The 18,280-nt window shown below is 45.4% G+C and overlaps 1 protein-coding gene across 4 annotated transcripts in view; it reads left to right on the top strand.

The window, feature by feature from the left end:
* Cap2 (cyclase associated actin cytoskeleton regulatory protein 2) overlaps positions 1 to 18,280 on the top strand; it is a 140,191-nt gene that overhangs the window by 25,638 nt on the left and 96,273 nt on the right. For 2 of the 4 annotated variants that reach the window (XM_075969759.1, XM_075969760.1), the window contains one exon: positions 2,908 to 3,008. In XM_075969759.1, coding sequence (XP_075825874.1) covers positions 2,908 to 3,008 — 101 coding nt within the window. Of the gene's footprint in view, positions 1 to 2,904; positions 3,009 to 18,280 lie in introns of all 4 variants that reach the window. The other 2 variants (XM_075969761.1, XM_075969758.1) reach the window with 1 other exon arrangement.

Below are 18,280 nucleotides of genomic sequence, written 5' to 3'. Positions count from 1 at the left end.
CACACACACACGTCCAAGCCTGTACGCATATGTACACATCCCATGTGCACACACACACGTCCAAGCCTGTACGCATATGTACACATCACATGTGCACACACACACGTCCAAGCCTGTACGCATATGTACACATCCCATGTGCACACACACACGTCCAAGCCTGTACGCATATGTACACATCACATGTGCACACACACACGTCCAAGCCTGTACGCATATGTACACATCCCATGCACCTATACAGGCAAAGGAGAAAGAAATGTCCCGAGAATTTGATGGGCTAAATAAAATCGGAGGGCACAAAATTCAATTATTTGACATTTAGACAAATATTTTCTGATACAACAAATTATTTCTAATCAGTTATTGAAGCAAAGGTCTCCTGGAAAACTTAGCCAACAGTTTATTTTACTTGAAGTGGGGTAACTAGAGAGGCATATGAATGGTACCTGTTCCTAAAACATTTTATTCAGTCTGAAGTAATGTCATTTCTTCCTCTTAGCCAGATTTGGTGATCCGAAACTCTGAAGCAGCCTCTTACCCAGCTGTGGGGGTGCACACCTAGAATCCTAACGCCTGGGGTACACACCCAGAATCTCAGTGCCTGGAATACACACCCAGAACCCCAATACCTGGGGTACACACCCAGAACTCCAGCACCTGGGGTACACACCCAGAACTCCAGCACCTGGGGTATACACCCAGAATCCCAGCACCTGGGGTACATACCTAGAACCCCAACACCTGGGATACAAATACAGAACCCCAATACCTGGGGTACACACCCAGAACCGCAGCGCCTGGGGTACACACCCAGAACCCCAATACCTAGAGAACACACCCAGGATCCTAGCACCTGAGGTACACATCCAGAACCTCAATACCCAGGGAACACACCCAGAATCCCAGCACCTGGGGTACATATCCAGAACCCCAGCACTTGGGATACTGAGGCAGGAGGATTGTGTAAAATATTTACTAATTAATTGGGTTTCCCCAAAAATATAGGTACTGTGTTATTATCCTACATTGCTATATTATGTCCTATATTAAATAAAGCTATTTCTTTTACACTTTAAAGGAAATTTAGAGAAAGGACACAGGAACACAGGCTACTACAAACACATACCATCCAAACATCAAGAACTTTTGTCTATGATAAGTTTGGTGTTTGGGTTTTTTTGTTGTTGTTGTTGTTGTTTTCTGTTTTGTTTTACTGGGCAGTTTCAGCTCCACAGCTGGAGAAATGCATTTGTGTCCCTGCCCTGTGATGAGCATGGTCCTGGATGCAGGAGCACTCAGATGAATTATACACGGTCCTCATCCCTCCAGCATCTTTGCTCTGCCTCCGTAACTATTCAGAGTGGGAGATGCTTTGATTAAGAGACGCTCAAAGGATACAGTGTGGGGGAGAAACAGATCATTAATGGCTGCCCGGAGGAGGTGTGAACAGAGTCCAGGGATGAAAGGGGACTGGAAACATATTCTCTTTCATCATTTTACCTTTTGCTAGGCAGCAGCATCCCTCATGTTTCTGGAATTTTCTCCCCCTTTAAATATCCACAGAGACCTCTCACACCTCCCTCAATGACAAACTGGGTTACAGGATAACTCCCGTGCAAGGGGCTGCTGAGTTGTTTGGCCTGAGATGTGGGGGGCTGTCAGTCACTGTCCTCACCCCACTCCAACCCCTCCTTGTGTGTGGAAATGGACAATTGGGATAAAAAGGGAAAGAAGTCTCTCTCTTAGTTTTGTGAGCAGGGATGACTTAGTTGAAAAATAAAAGGGGCTTTGGTTTGGTTTTTAATAAACTACAAGGATAAATTTATCAATATTAAGGACAGAAAGTCAGGATTTTAGGTTTTCTTTCAGTTAATTGAAGAGCAGAGAGGGAACCGAGCTTGCTCGTTGGACTGCGGCCCCTTCAGCTTGCACAGCGCATTGGCTCACCCTGCTCTGTACAGATCGATCCCTGGGGAAACTCATTGACTCTGCCCATGCGTTCTCCCCCTGTGAAGTAAAGAAGGAAGAGAATTAGTGCTTTTAGCTCTGTTTCCCCTCTTTCCCAGAGTTCACTTGTCCTCTGAATTCCTGGGGACTCTGGGTAACTCTCTAGGTTGGTATTGTATCTGGGAGGCTATGGAGGCAGAAGCAGTGACTTCAAGGAACTTGGGTCAGCTCAGTTTGGGCATCTACCTTTTGTTTGATCTGTGCTTTTGACCAGTCGCCTGCTGTCAGGACTCCTGTTCCCTTATATATAACATAGAGATGCCCCTGCTCATCTTGCTGGGCTTGGGGACGCATCTGTTACTTTTCTCATCGATGGAACAAAATGCCTGATAAAAACCAAATTAAGGACTTGTTTGAACTCATAGTTTGAGCCACAGCCCATCATGCCACGAAGTCTTAGTGGCAGGAGCAGGAGGCAGTGGTCACGTGGCAGCCGCAGTCAGGAAGCAGAGAGATGAAACTGGCTGTCTCCTCTTCCGTCAGTGCAGGACACCAGCCTTGCCATCACATGTAGGGGCATCTTACAGTTAACCGTCTCTGGAAGCTCCCTCACGGACACACATGGAGGTGTGTCTGTTTGGTGGTCCTAAGTCCACTTGAGCTGATTGATAATCAAGGTAACGGTCACGGGAGAGAATGAATGATGCTGAGGAAAGTGGGCAGAGAGGCTTGTCCTCAGTAAACACGGGGCGTGTGGAGGAATCAAGGTAACGGTCACGGGAGAGAATGAATGATGCTGAGGAAAGTGGGCAGAGAGGCTTGTCCTCAGTAAACACGGGGCGTGTGGAGGAATGCCGGGCTGAGGAATTGTAACAGTGAGGATATTCGACCTGTGGCAAGCCAGTCCCAGCTTTCCACGAGACCACCCGGGAGTAATGGAGCCATTCTCTTCGGCAGGCGTGGCACCGTCTGTGGAAGCCTTTGACAAGCTGGTGAACAGTATGGTGGCTGAGTTCTTAAGGAACAGCAGAGTCCTTGCTGGGGATGTAGAGACGCATGTGAGTATTTCCTTACCCCCCAGACGATCCCGATGGCGTCACAATGTCTCTGTGGTTACTTTTCCCTTCACTTGTGCAGTCATTTACATATCTGCCCTACAAGAGTCTACCAAGTCAGGCATCTGTGAGCACTGTTCTAGAAGCCAGGAGTTCAGGGATGAATGAGACAAGAGAGTCCTGCCCCACCCCACCTCGTAACTTTTTACCTTTGGGAAACAAAAGACATGCATAACTATACAACCAACTGAGGTATTATAGGTATGACCTAAAAATTAAGGGAATAGACAATGATGTGGAAAGTTTTGGAATTGGGGTTGTTGGTTTAGGGGCCGTATCTCAGGAGGTGACATTTGAGCAGAGATCTTAGTAGAGAGAGGGAGCGGGAGGGGTGGTTATGGAGCAGGGTGGTCCAGATAGAGGGGAGGGTTAGAGCAAACCCCTGAGGATGTTGGAACATGCTGTTCCCAGCAAGGCAAACAGCTGCTGGGGAGGTGAATTAGGGAGAGAGGTAGCTTGGAACCAGAGCCGGATAGGACCTGTTAGTCACAGTGAAGGACTTCCGTGTATGCTTGGTGTGACAGGAAGCTTCAGAGGGCACCGAACACAGGGATTAGCGTGAATTCCTGTCACTTTACAAAAAGCTCCCCCAGCAGAATTGACTCAGGCACCCTTTTTCCCCAGGGTCAGACAGAGGCTATTCCTAACACCTGTTGGGATGTTTCTGTCATCAGAAAATAGAAAGTGTGGGCACGGAGGTGGTGAAATCGAACCCCCGGGTTCTGTTGGTGGGAAGGGAAAATGGCGCGTCCATCAGAGAAAATGGATTGGCAGCGGAGTGTAAACATATGAGCTCTCATTTGAGCACAAACCCCGAAGCCATGCAAACAGACTGTCAAAGTGGCCTTTGTACCCCCGAGTTCAGAACAGCGTGAGCCACAACAGCCAAGAGGTAAAAGGTGCAGTGGGATGTTATTCCGCTTCCAGAAAAGAAAATCCTGGTATATGCTATAAGATGGGTGAACACTGAGGACGTGGTGCTAAGGGAAATAAACAAGACACAGAAAGGAGTCCACTGCATGAGTCCATCTATATGAGGCATCCAGAGCGGCAAAAGTGATAGACACAGAGACTAGGATAGGGTCATCAGAGGCAGGGATGGGAGGCAATGAGGAGTTGTCTAATGGGTGTGACCTTTCTACTTCCAAAGCCTAGAAATCCCATGGCAGCAGGAGTGTAACGGCACTGAATTGCTTGGCTAGAAATGGCTAAGATGGCAAGGTGCTCTCGCCGTTTTATTCTCGTGTGTGTGCACGCTCATGAGTGTGTGGCTGCACATGCAGCTGTGTGTGCATGTATGTGGGGCCAGAGGTCAATCCCGGGTGTCTTTCCTCGGGTGAAATCCACCTTGGTTTTGAGACAGGGTCTCCCTGGGGCCTGATGCTTACTGGGTGGAGTAGGTGAGCAGGCAGGCCCCAGGGATCATCCTGTCTCCCCTTTCCCAGCACTGGGTTTACAACTGTGCATATGACTAGTTTTTAACACGGGTGCCAGCAATCAAATGTGTTGGTGAAGCCAGCCCTTTACTAGCTGGGATTTCTCGCCAACCCATTTTCTTACTGCATTCTTAAGTCATTATGCAAAGTAATGTGTTTCATTGTGACATTTTCATACCTGTGTGCCACTCCACTGTGTTCCAGTTTGTGCCCCTCCCCTGCTGTCCCCCTCCGGGACCCCGTGCCTCGAGCAGGCTCCCTTCCTCAGATTTCCCTACTTTCTGCTCTTATATCACAATATTCCACTGCACTCTCTCCACGTTCTTAATATCTCTTCTGCCACTGTGATCCCCTTTCTAACTCACACACACACACACATACACACACACATACACACAAATGCAATTTTCTTTTTTTTTATTGAGAAAAGGAAAAAAGTATCCACCTCCTCCCAGCCTCCCATTCCCCCCCCCTCCTCCCACCCTTCTCCCCCTCCCTCCATTCCTCTCCCCCTCCCTCTCCAGTCCAAAGAGCAGTCAGGGTTCCCTGCCCTGTGGAAAGTCCAAGGTCCGCCCCCCTCCGTCCATGTCTAGGAAGGTGAACATCCAAACTGGCTAGGCTCCCACAAAGCCAGAACATGAAGTAGGATCAAAACCCCGTGCCATTGTCCTTGGCTTCTCATCAGCCCTCATTGTTCGCCATGTTCAGAGAGTCCAGTTTTATCCCATGCTTTTTCAGTCACAGTCCAGCTGGCCTTGGTGAGCTCCCAATAGATCAGCCCCACTGTCTCAGTGGGTGGGTGCACCCCTTGTGGTCCTGACTTCCTTGCTCATCTTCTCCCTCCTTCCGCTCCTCATTGGGACCTTGGGAGCTCAGGATGGGGGGAACTTGGGGAAAAAGGATGATTGGGATAAAGGAAGGTTGGATAGGGGAGCACGGAAGCACAATTCTTAGTTAAGGGAGCCACCTTAGGGTTGGCAAGAGACTTGAACCTAGAGTGGCTCCCAGGAGCCCAAGGTGATGTCCCCAGTTAGTCCCTTGGGCAGCTGAGGATAGGGAACCTGAAATGACCCTGTCCTATAGCAATACTGATGAATATCTTGCATATCACCATAGAACCTTCATCTGGTGATGGATGGAGATAGAGACAGAGACCCACACTGGAGCACTGGACTGAGCTCCCAAGGTCCAAATGCAATTTTCTTATGTCGTCTTCTAATGACTTTTTTTTTTCCAAGTACAGCCTGGGAGAAAGGAAAAAAAAAATCCTAGAATCTGGAAACTCCTGTTAGAAGAGATCGTTAAGGATGTGTGTCTGATCTGCTAGCTAAAGACAGTTTTATTCCCCAGCAGTTAGTCACCGTTTACATTCATAGCAAAAACACCAATCAGGCCAGTTAGAAACTTCAGGATAAGTGAAGCATCGGGCTGCTTTTCAGGGCTCTGTCTCGGAGGGTAGAAAACCAACTCTTTGTCCCTGTAGGTGTCTCTCCCATCAGATGATCCTGGCAAAGACGCTTTCGACATAGGTTTATAGAATATCCTATGCTTATGCTCACCTTACTAGACCTGGATGGAGGTGGGTGGTCCTTGGACTTCCCACAGGGCAGCGAACCCTGATTGCTCTTCGGGATGACAAGGGAGGGGGACTTGATGGGGAGGGGGAGGGAAATGGGAGGCAGTGGCGGGGAGGAGGCAGAAATCTTTAATAAATAAATAAATAAAAATTTTTAAAAAATCCTATGCTTGAATAAAGTCCTTCAAGGCTAGGAAACCTCCTCTGCTGATAGCGTACTCAGCACTTAGCACTGGTCTTGCTGGGGGATCTGGTAACGTCACCTCACAGTGTATTTGTCTGCCACAGTTGCCCCCCACTGTTCTTAAATGTTTCTCTTGAAATACTCATGGGTGGAAAGGGGGAAGATTGGGCCCATCTGCGGTTCAGGGAAGTCTATTTTGAGACAGCCGCTTCCACAGTTCCTTACTCACAGTGAACGCCACACGGGTGTCTTTACACTGACCCTTTGATATCTGGTTGTCATTATTTCAATGAAGGTTTATATACTGTGAGATAGTGTTGAGTGTCTCATACTTGCTGGCACAGTCTACGTGGAAGCCAAATTTGCATGTCCCCAGTATGAAGTTCTCAAGTGATGCTGTCTCAGTGATTCCCGACCTGTGACCTTCAGTTGCTGACCTTATGTTTCTGGGGTAGGACAGTACATCTGATCTCTGGCTAATAGCATCTCACGAAGCCCTCGGTAGACACTTGAGTCGGAAAACAGGGAGGCTTAGAAATCAGTACTCGACTTTGTGTTTTTCGGAAAGGGCAGCTTTGCAGAGTGAGCCCTCCCGTTGCGTGGTCAACGGTCCCTTTGAGTTCCTTTGCGAATAAAGTGAGGTGTACGTATAATTGGATTTAAATGAAGGGTTCTCTCCTCCCCACTCATCAGCTTGTAAACAGGGTGACTCTGATGGAAATCCATTCTCGATAATGAATATGCAATGTCTTACAAGTGCCGTGCTTATTTTTATTAGAAGGGAAGACTGAAAAGAGAAACAGGGGGAGGGACTAGGGGAGGACTGGAGAGGAGAGGGGTGCCCAGGAGAAGGGAAGGAAAGGAGAGCACAGGGGAGAGAAAAAGGAAAGGAGAAGAGGGAGAAGAGAAAACACGGGGGAAGCGAGAACCAGGGGGCAATAAAAGAGAGAGGCTTGCCATCTGAAAACTTGGGCCCAGCTCTGTAACACAAAAGAAAAGCGCAGGCAGCCGGAGCCCATCTGCCTGTTGCTTTAATGATGTGAATGAGCAGTTTAGGTCTGCACCCTCACAGAGCCCTGTGTCATCGGAGTTAAGCCTGCAGCTGCCAGCTCTCCCGTGAGCCAAAAGTGTGTGTGTGGGGGGGGGGGGGTTGAACTTTGTTCCAAGAACACACCTGTTGCCTTGAAAAAGGAACGCTCCCATACCTGATTGTACAGTATGGAAACCTGAGAAGGAGGCCAGCACTCATCATGTCCAGTCCTGTCCCCCGGCTTAGCAGCTATTTCACAGATACTAATCATGAGTACAGGCAGGCAGGCAGGCAGGCAATGATTTAACGTCTATCTCCGTGTGCTGGCTGCTGGTCCGGCTTTAATTTCCCCAACACTCAATAGTCTATTGACAGAAGAGACCACAAAAAGGGGGAATTAATGGTGACAATTAGGACATTCTGCCGAACCCAAGAACATAACAGGTTTAGAAAAGATTAGATCTGCCTAAGCCTTCTTGTGTGCAACATAAACCAGAGGGCTTATATAAATTACTCTCCAGCCAGAGAACAATGACACAGCCGGTGCCTCCTTTAGAAGAATAAACAATGCATAATTTTATGATAGATCTTTAAGGTAAACATGGTTTTGGCCATGAAATGAAGGGGTCCTCTACAAATAGAGCCCATATATCACCAGCGAGGTCTTGGAAGTCACAGCAATGGATTGGGGTGACTTGTATGCTGTGTTGTGTTGTGTTCTTGGTTTCTTTTGTAGAGCTAGAGATAGAGCTCAGTTGAAAGACCTGGATCTGTGCCTCCTCACCATATAAACCTCGTGTGGTCGCAGATGCCTACAACGGGTCCCCAGCACTATGGAGGTGGAGGCAGGAGGCTCTGCATAGTGGGGTGGGGGGTGTTGAGGCCAGCATGGGCTACGAGAAAGTTCATCTTAACAAACTAACCCCCAAATCAGTGGCATTGTTATTCCCAGCTTACGGAACTAATCATGAGCCTGTTGCTGAGTGACTTGATAGTTGCAAAGCAGCTGCCAACGACAGCTGGAAGTCCTAAGTCCTTGAACATTTCCTGGGTGTGGAATATTTATTTCCTTTTCTTGATTAAAATGAATTTAAAAGAAAAAGCTCATATTGATTGTTTCATATAATAAGAGAATCACAATTTAAACAAAAAGACAGTAAAATGAAACCAAGCATAGCCCACATGCATGATGTAGATGCACTGTGAGCCATGCTTTCTTTGTCTTCCTGACCTTGTAGGATAAGCATTTTTAGACAGTTATTGGGCAGCTTCCCTTGATGGCTGTTGGGGTGGTATTTTGAGACAGAGGGTCATGTAGTACACGTTGACCTCAAATTTGCTATGTAGCTAAGCCTGGCTTTGAATTCCTGTCCCTTCCATGTGTTGGGATCACAGATACACACCCACAAAGGCTCACCATTGATGCCTCTCATCACTGTACCACATGCTGAGAGTTCTAACTGTCCACTTAATTAATCTATGGAATGTTTGGTTCATGTCATGCCATGCTGACTAGCAGAGAGATTCCAAGGGAAGCAAAGTGGCCTTCCTTGCCCTCTTCTGCAGCCATTTTGGTCTTCCGGTTGACTTCTGTTTTCCTGCTTGTTGTTGTAATTCATTTAAACACTTGCCTTTAGGAAGGTGTTTTAGTGATCACAAGCCGGCCAAACACGATCTCAACAGGAATTCTGATTCCTGGGCTCCCGCATGCTATGAATCCAGCATTACTATCCCTACAGCCTCAGCTGTTAGTGACAGCCCCAATTTTCAGACAAGATAACATTTGGGTATCATCCAAATTATGTCTTCTTCTATCCCTCCCTCGTTCTATTTCTCTTTTCCTTTCTTCCTTCCTCTCTTCCCTCCCCCTTCCTCCATTCCTTTTCTCTGTTATTTTTCCTTTTCCCGCCCTCTTTTCCATCCTTTTCCCAGTTCTCTAATTTTCTTTCCCTCCTTCCTCTCTCCTTTTCTCTCTCCCTCTCTTTCTCTCCCTTCCTTCCCTCCTTCCACCTGTCTGTCCATTCTCCATAGAAAAGAATCTATACCCTAGAGAAAATGATTAATGTGGGGGCAGATTAAAGGGCAGCGAGATTTGCAGCACAGCTGGGAATCTGATCCCAGAGTCCCCTCTGGCACTTAAGCTGATGCCTGCTCTGACTTTTTGGGCAGCTGTGGCTCCCACGACCTTTCTCCTCATGAGAAGAAAACAAGGTGGCAGAATGCAGGGCGGGCACAGGGCTGGGAAGAGGCCGAATGCAAGGCAGGCACAGGGCTAGGAAGAAGCAGAGGGCCTCCTACCTCATGGCTTCTGTGCATCACCTCAGAGCAGTGACCGTGGGAAATGAAGCCCTCTGGGGTCTTCACTTCCTCTCTGTCACACAATCCAGTCCCATCCAGGTCCAGTCATTACCATACTGCTGGCTCCAGGGGTACAGAATTCAGGAGCACTCTCACGCCAGCTTATTGTCATTTCTTTCCAAGAACACAGAGACCTTTTAACTCTGCATTGAGGGCATACTTGGCTTCCAGGTGTAGACTGACTCACAGCCCACCTCCTGTCAGGTCGCTACCCTTAGGTCACATGGTGGTTAAACTTCATTGCCACACTGACTGGATTTAAATCACCGTAGGACACATATTTGGCATATCTCTGAGGGAGTTTACAGCAAAGTTTGCTAGGGAAGGAAGCCCCACCCTGAATGTAAGAGCACCATCCCAGGGGCTGAAGTTCTAAACAAATTTTTAAAAGGTTAACCGAGCACCAGCCTTAATCTCCCTCCACTGTGTGTAGACACAAAGCGACCAGCTGCCTCACACACCCACCGCTATGGTCCTCTGCCCGGATGGACTGTGTCTCCTCAAACTATGAGATGAAACCAACCGTCCCTTCCTTCCTGAAGCTGTTCCTGTCAAAATTTTCTGCACAATGGGGATAAAAGTAACAACTACAGTTTGCAAACCTTCCACTCAAGAAAGTTTTTAGGCAAATTCCACCCATCTCTTGTTGAGCATTCCAGTTTGAGATGACACCCAGGGTTTGGGGGATGACCAATAAGAAACCGGACGCAGAACCAAAGTCTCAGTGAAGGACCAGCAGGCACCACCAACCACTAGAATTGCCTCGTCTGTCTGTCGGAAATTAGCTGCCACCAAATATCCTGCTAGAATAACAAATTGGTCCTGTAAATGGCTAAGAAAAGCCTTGCTGCTTTACCTTTCTGGTATACGCAGTAGGTTGCGTATTGACATTTTATACGTGTACGTATGGTGTCTTTAACCACATGCATTCCCATATCTCCTCTTGTCTTGTTCCCACGCCTGCTGATGTCTTCCTTTTCAACTCATCTCCCTCACTTTCCTTCCCTCCCCCTCCTCTCTTTGGTGGCAATTAATTTAATGAACATTGTTTATGGGAGTGTGGGGGAGGGGGTTTTCCTAAACTATCCCTTGAGTGCTTTTCTTCTTTTGTTTTTAGTAACTGGGTTTAATTTAACTTTTTGAATAAATAATGCATCTATTATTCAGTCAGGAAAAGCTCGAGTGAGCCAATGGGCAGAAGCATTTGCCAACAAGCCTAATAACCTGAGTTCAATGCCTGGGACCCCCATGGTAGAAAGAAAGAACTGTCTTTCAAAGGTCCACTGAGCTCCACATGGGCAAAGTGGCACATGCATACTGGCACATGTGTGTGCGTACACGTGCACACACATACACGGAATAAATGAAAAATAAATTCATTAATATAATTTAAGGGAGAGCTATGTGTTAAGGCATACACCACTTCCCTTGCCCATCTCATTTTCACTCTGCTGTCGTCTGAATGCGTCTCCTAAAAGCCTTATGAAGGAAATTTAATTCCGCCATGTTGGAAGTGTGTTCCAGGGTGAGATGTTCATACAGAGGGGATAGAACCCTGGCAAAGGATTATGGCTTTGTCTCCATGGGCATTCTTGTTGGGACGTGGGCTGAGAGAGCATAAGTGTCCTTAAGCTCTGCCTCTTCTGCATCACCCCCCTGCCCCTGTGGACTCCGACACCCACTGAAGCAGCGGGAAGCATCTGGGGCGTCTGGGTACCAGAGCACATACTTGGTAGTACTGAGGAGTCTAAGGGTCAGTTCTCTCTTTCCACCACATGGGCCCAGGGCATTAGACTCAGGTTGTCAGGTGTGTAAAGCCACCATCGCTCCAGCCCCAGTGTTTATGTCTTTAATGTGTTTTTCTTTAATACAGTAGTAATAAGATATTGATAGTGGTTTATCTTTTTAATGACTCTGTTCATTGTACATAATAGTGCATTTCGTAAGAGATTTACTCAAGTATAACGTGTACTTTGACCTTGTTCACCCCATGCATTCCCTTTTCTCCCACCTCCTGTTAATCCCTTCTGTCACCCTCATTTTGTTTCTACTTTCATGACGTATATATAAAAATGATTTTAGAGTAGAGAAATGAATCTTGGATAAATGGCATCGCTCTGTAAAAGAATGGCATATATGGACAGTTCAGTCCAGGTCAGAAGTTTATTGCAACAGTGTTTGCAGTGGTTGAGTTATGGAGGCAACGTAGGTGTCCAACGACAGAGGAATGGCAAGAGAATGCAGTAGACGTAAATGGGGATTTACTGCAGCCATAAAAAAGATGAAAGTTATTTGAAAGAAAAATGAAAGCAACTGTAAACAGTCATATTAGATAAATCAAGGCAGTTTCAAGAAATGATTGTGTTTCTCTCATTTGTGGTTCTAATTTTATAGAGACAGAAAACCATGTGTGCATATGTGTGGAAGCTGAACTGTCTAGAGAAATAAAGGGAACTAATGGGGGAGGCTGAGCAGGAGGAGAGAGGAAAGGAGATACGGGGAGAATATGCTCAACATACAGTATACATTACATGAAAATATCCTGTGTATGCAATGAGTAGACACAGTGGATTTTTAACATAAAAAGAAAGCTTTATGGGTAACCAGCAAATTTTTCCCTAGAGTTTTCTCCTCAGAATTATCCTCTCCTGCCAGGTGATGGTGGTACACGTCTTTAATCCCAGCACTCAGGAGGCAGAGACAGGCAGCTGTGAGTTCGAGGCCAACCTGGTCTACAGAGTGAGTTCAAGGACAACCTCCAAAGCTACACAGAGGAAATCCTGTCTCATTGGATTATTTTCTTTCAGAAGTTAAGTCACATTACCAGGAACACAAAATAAGTGTCCCTTCCACGGCTGTTCCCTCATGTGGTCCTCTCTTGTCGCTTTCCCTCTTTCTACAATAGTGCCAGCGATTGGAACATTTACTGTTTGCCTTTTTAATTCACTTTGCTTTTGGGTATTGTTGTTGTTGTTTATTTCTTTTTAGGTTTTGCTTTTGTTTTTGAAACCAGGTTTCATGTATCCTGGGTTGGTCTCAAACTCAACTAATAACTGAGGATTGCCTTGGACTGTTTTATTTTTTAACTTGACCTTCTTTGCCCCCTGCCACTCGCTTCTGAGTGCTGGGTTGCAGGTATATGCTACCATGCCTGTTTTATTGAGTACTGGGTATTGAACCTGGGGCTTTGTGTTCACTAGGCAAGCCGTCTGCCAACTGAGCCATACGTGGTTCTTGTTTTTAATCTGGATTTTAGAATGATACTCTCACTTGCTTGGAGGACTTTGGTGTTCATGCTTTGTCCTAAAGAGATGACGTCTTTGTATTCTAATTTCATTTAGATAATCTTGCTATGTCCCCATGAAACACACACATCATTCTTGAAAAATTTCTTCAGAACACCGTATTCAGCACACACAAGGAAAGCCACTGTCTGTCAGCTGTGTGGGTGAATCACTCTGATCCTAAGAGAACGTGTCTGCAGATTCATTCTGCACACACAGAAACAGCAGACTTTGCTCTCCCATCTTGACTATAGTTTTCCCTTCCTAGTTGTATTTCGTAGTAGGTTAACAATAATTGGATCATTTTAAAACATGACAGTTCACATGTATATTCATAAGTATATGTTTATATAAAAATGTTTTCAATATGTTATAAGACAAATCTTTTAAAACATCCAATAAATACCTCAATGATTGAATGAACTAATCATTTCTTGCTCATGCGGGGTTGCTGTATAGATGTATTCTCTTTCATTAAACTCTTTGAGGAAGGGCCTTACTCTGTAACAAGGGCTGGCCTCAAACTCATGACAGATCTCCTGCCTCAGCCTCCCAAGTGCTGGGAGTACAGGCCTGAGCCGTGCTTCTTGACTAATATTTGACTTTTAGCTGTTAGATGTGACTTTTCAGGTCTGCTTGCCGAACACAAGGGTTACTGCAAGATTCAAGAAGCAAGGCCAGGCGGTGGTGATGCATGCCTTTAATTCCAGCGTTCGGGAGGCAGAGGCAGGCTGATCTCTGAGTTCAAGGCAGTCTGGTCTAGAAGAGCTAGTTCCAGGACAGGATCCAAAGCTACAGAAAAACCCTGTCTTGAAAAACAAAAGAAAGAAAGAAAGAAAGAAAGAAAGAAAGAAAGAAAGAAAGAAAGAAAGGAAGAAAGTTAGTTTTCCTGCAGAGTTTGCTAAAATTGAATATTTAGGTGAATGAATCAAATTATTGATATGTAATTGAATCAATGGATGGGTTGATTTGCTGTAGCTGGTGATTTCAATTAAGCTAAGTCTAGACTAACAGTCAAAACTAAATGACCAAAGCCAGATTTTTAAGCAATGAACTATTTAAAAAAAGAGTTGGATTTTTTTTTATCTCTGTAGAGGTTTAACACACACACACACAGACACACACACACACGTGCAATCAGTGTTCAGAAGGATAGCTATCAGGCAAGAGTGAACTTTGAAGTCTGGATGCATAGGTTAAGAAATTAAACTTTTAGCTGGGATTTCCCTGTGTATTTCCAATACTCAAATCTCCCTGGTTTCCTGAGAACATGGCTGCACGCATTTCTGTAATGCTAAGCATCTGGGAGAGAGCCAGAAACCCCGCAGATTGTCTCAACACATCCAAATGCAGATGTCCTGTGCTTTTCAGCCAGATGCTTCCCTCCCGCCAAAATTCAGCGTGGGTGTCATTTGCCCCAAGCCCTAGTGGAAGCCACAGCTGGTGTGCCAAGCCATGGACAGGGCTACCCTGTATTCACTGTGCAGGCGGTGCCACCCCAAACCTGTTTGCTAAGTGATATGGAAGCTGGAAGATGCTGGAGAGTTTTACAGCAACCCACCAGGGTAGTTTGAAGTGTTCTAAATTTAGTAATTTGGAAAAAAAAAACCCTGAGACATTATTTGTCTGGTTTACTTACATTGTATTTTTTCCAATATTTTATTTTTTACAAACCAGCGATGAAAAGGCAGAACATATTTTCCAGACCTCACTTATGTTTGACAAAATGCTAGGAAGGAATCCTTCCCACCATGCTTTTGGTTAAACGACAATAACATTGAATGAAAAATGGTCATTTATTATGAATGCTGACACCCGGGGGATTGTGCATTTAATTAGAGAAAGGAGAAGAAACAGGGGTTTCTGTGGCAAGTCGGCCGCATGCTTTCAGCTGAATGGAAGCCTGGATGCTTTTCAGCTTTCACTTCCAAACTTGCCTCTCCCTTCCCTGTGTGAGTGTAGAGTTACTGCCTTTGATGCCTGGCAACCATTGTGAGGCTGATCTTGGAACTCACGAGTGGGACAAAAAAGACAAGGAAAGAGATTTTCTGTAGATAACAGAGTGGGATTAAAGGAAGCGTGGGTAGGAGAAGATCCATGTAGGAAGAAGGATTTGTCTCATTAAACATAAAGTCTAGAAGGACAGTCACTGGACTGCTGACCGTGGGCATCTCTTGGAGGCAGGATTACCCAAATCTTTTGCTTCTAAAAGTCCATGTCTTTGTACATTTTATAACAAGCATTCGGGACTACTATTGGAAAAGGAAGAAAGGACCAGTGAGTTCTAAAGATAGATTTGGGGAGCAGTGTGTCCCTTGAAAGGGAATTTACTAAGAACACCAACAGCAATACAAAGGAAAGGGAAACTGAGCACAAAAAGGGTCCCTCACCCAGCACATATGACTGCGCTGTGCCTGGGTGTCTGTGCAACTGGGCAGCCTGTCTTTAAGGGACTTTCCTTTCCTTTTCTTTCTTTCTTTCTTTCTTTCTTTCTTTCTTTCTTCACTTCTTCCTTGCTTTTTCTTTTTTCTTTTTATCTCCTTTTTTGAAAAAAAAGTCTTTTATATCTTATTCAACTTTTTAAATTTTTATTTTTATTTCACATGCATTGATGTTTTATCTACATATATGTCTATATGAGGGTGGCAGATCCCCTAGAACTGGAGTTACAGACAGCTGTGTTCTGCCATGTGGGTGCAGTCAGTGCTCATAACCACAGAGCCATCTTTCCAGCCCCGCAAGGGACTTTTCACAGTCAAGTGTTTATGGTTGATAGGGGTGGATCTGGTTGGAGGGTGAGCAGTATTGGCTGCCCAGCTAAGTTTTCTAGCCACTAGAGATCAACTTCATCCCCCTGCATCAACTTTATCTACCTACCTATCTTGCATTTGCTTTACTGTGCGAGACTGTGTAAGTGTCAAGAATTCTAACCCATGTTGAGGCCTGCTGTATATCTGGACACTGCATTGTTATTAACAAACATTATTTAACTTGGTCCTTGGAAGGAAGGATCTTCTAAGGTAGGTGGCTTTTGAGATAAAGCAATGAGACTAAGGATGTTGAGTCACTTGCAGTGACCATTGTTAGGAGCCAGGTACTCCCCCAGCCCACCTTCAGTGACTCAGCGCCAGCATCCACATCACCAGTCACCAAATGTGACACATCTCCACTGCCACCACAAGTCCCATACACTTTATAAAGTATCCACCATCAGCCAGGCAGTGGTGGTACATGCTTATAATCCCAGCACTCGGGAGGCAGAGGCAGCCGGATCTCTGTGAGTTCGAGGCCAGCCTGGTCTACAAGAGCAAGTTACAGGACAGGCTCCAAAGCTACAGAGAAACCCTGTCTCGAAAAAAAAACAAAAAAGTCTCCACCATCACACACACACACCCTGTCCCTGCTCAGACCCCAGTCAGAGGTGCCTTTCTCGCCCCATCCCCCACCAATAAATCTCTTACATGAGATCTGTTGTATGGTGTGTGATCTTTGTGGCATTCCTTCACCCAGATCCACCACAGTGTTCTTCTGCTGCAAACCCCTAACAACCATGCAGCTCAGGCCTGTGTGAATTCATGGTTTCCCATCAACATCACTCCGTTCTCTCCTAATAATAAGCAGAAAATAAAGGCCCTTCCCTTCTCTTTAAGCAGTCACAGGCTTGATCCTTCACAATGTATCTTCTGTTTAGGGAGACGCATGGAATGTTGGGTAAGGATTTGGTTTAAGGAGGGCTAGATGGATGGCTCAGTTGTTAAAAATGCTCACCTTGCATGTATGAGATTGATCCCCACCACACATATAAAAAACCAAGTATAATGATAGGCACTTGTAATCCTAGAACCAGGAAGGTGGAGACAGGCAGATTCCCGGGGCTTGCTGGCCAGCCAGCCTAGCCTAATCAGAGTGCTGGGTCACACCTTGTCTCAAAATGCAAACTGGACAGAGCCTGAGAAATGACACCTGAGGATGATCTCTGGCTTCCACATGTGTGTACACATGCATGTGTGCCTGCACAGACACACACACACACACACACACACACACACACACACACACATACACACAGAGGCAGAGACAGAGACAGAGAATGTGGTTTAAATAACACAAAGTGAAATGCATAATGCTTAAAACCATAGTGCAACTTAGAATGAATGTTTAATTGTCCCTGACTTTTCTTGGTGGACTTAAAGCAGCCAGACGTCTTTTACTTGTATGGACCCAAGACACATCAACCATGAAGACATTGCTAGCTTCCTAAGTCAAAAGAATTGGTTTAAGCATGTTGATAAGGCATTTTGATTCTTTAAGTGTTAGGGAAACAAGTGAAAGAATTTGGAGAGGGGCCAAACTACGTAATGACTGAGTTTGAAAATGAAGTTAGTTTGGTAGCATGGTTCTGTTTAGAACACAAACTCATAACAGTATTCCTGCCTGTCAGAAGGGCAAATGGGTTGAAACACACAATGGTGTCTTCTTTCCTGTGCTATTCCCAGACCCTGAGAAACACTAATTTTAACTCTTTCTTTCCTGGTTTCTACTGCAGCTTCATAATCTACTTATTTAGCATGGGCCATATGTTCAAAGCCTCTTTCCATGTCAGTACATGGAATTCTGTCTATATTATCAATTGACTACAATATTTTGTTGCACGGTTATTATCAATTGATCTGAACAGTCACAACAGTGTATAGGCACATTAATGTGTGTATAAGAATGTAAGGCCCCAACTAGGTTGAGACGCATGAACCAAGCCTAAGATATGGCCTAAGGAACAGGGACCCTCTTAAACTATGCACTTTAGTGCCTGGCTAGCCTCACTGTGACCCTGTGCTCTCATGACATTTGGCCAGATTGCAGTGGGTATCCTTTCAAAAACATTATTTTATAATTGTACACTTGTATTCTGAGACGATCCCTGTCACTGGAAATGACACGCCCTACTGCAGTTGCCGCATCCCCCTGCCTCCCCCAGGCTGTTGTACTCACCCATGCTCTCACGTGACTCAGAGTGCACTAGGCTGTTTGATGATAATTAAGCATTGGGGAAAAAAAGGTTTTAGGAAAACAATGCATGATATGAATGCACATTAATATTCAAGATATTGTATGCTTAAAATATGTTGCAAATTCTGCTGGATATTCAGGAAAATGAAAAGCAACTCGTATAAACCATGCCTATTTTCAAAGCAGCCATTTATCCATACTACCTTCCTTTGATCTATCTCTTCCATGTAACAAGAAATGTGTTTAAATTTCCCTTCTGGAGTTGGATACAACACGTTTGGGGTGTGCTTGTCAGAATATTGAGGTCACTCTAGCTGAGACCAGAAATGCAGAGATATGT

This window comes from Microtus pennsylvanicus, chromosome 4 (assembly GCF_037038515.1).
Source record: "Microtus pennsylvanicus isolate mMicPen1 chromosome 4, mMicPen1.hap1, whole genome shotgun sequence".
Lineage (NCBI taxonomy): Eukaryota > Metazoa > Chordata > Mammalia > Rodentia > Cricetidae > Microtus > Microtus pennsylvanicus.
Note: the sequence above shows the minus strand (reverse complement) of the source record. Positions and strands in the feature narration are given on the sequence as shown.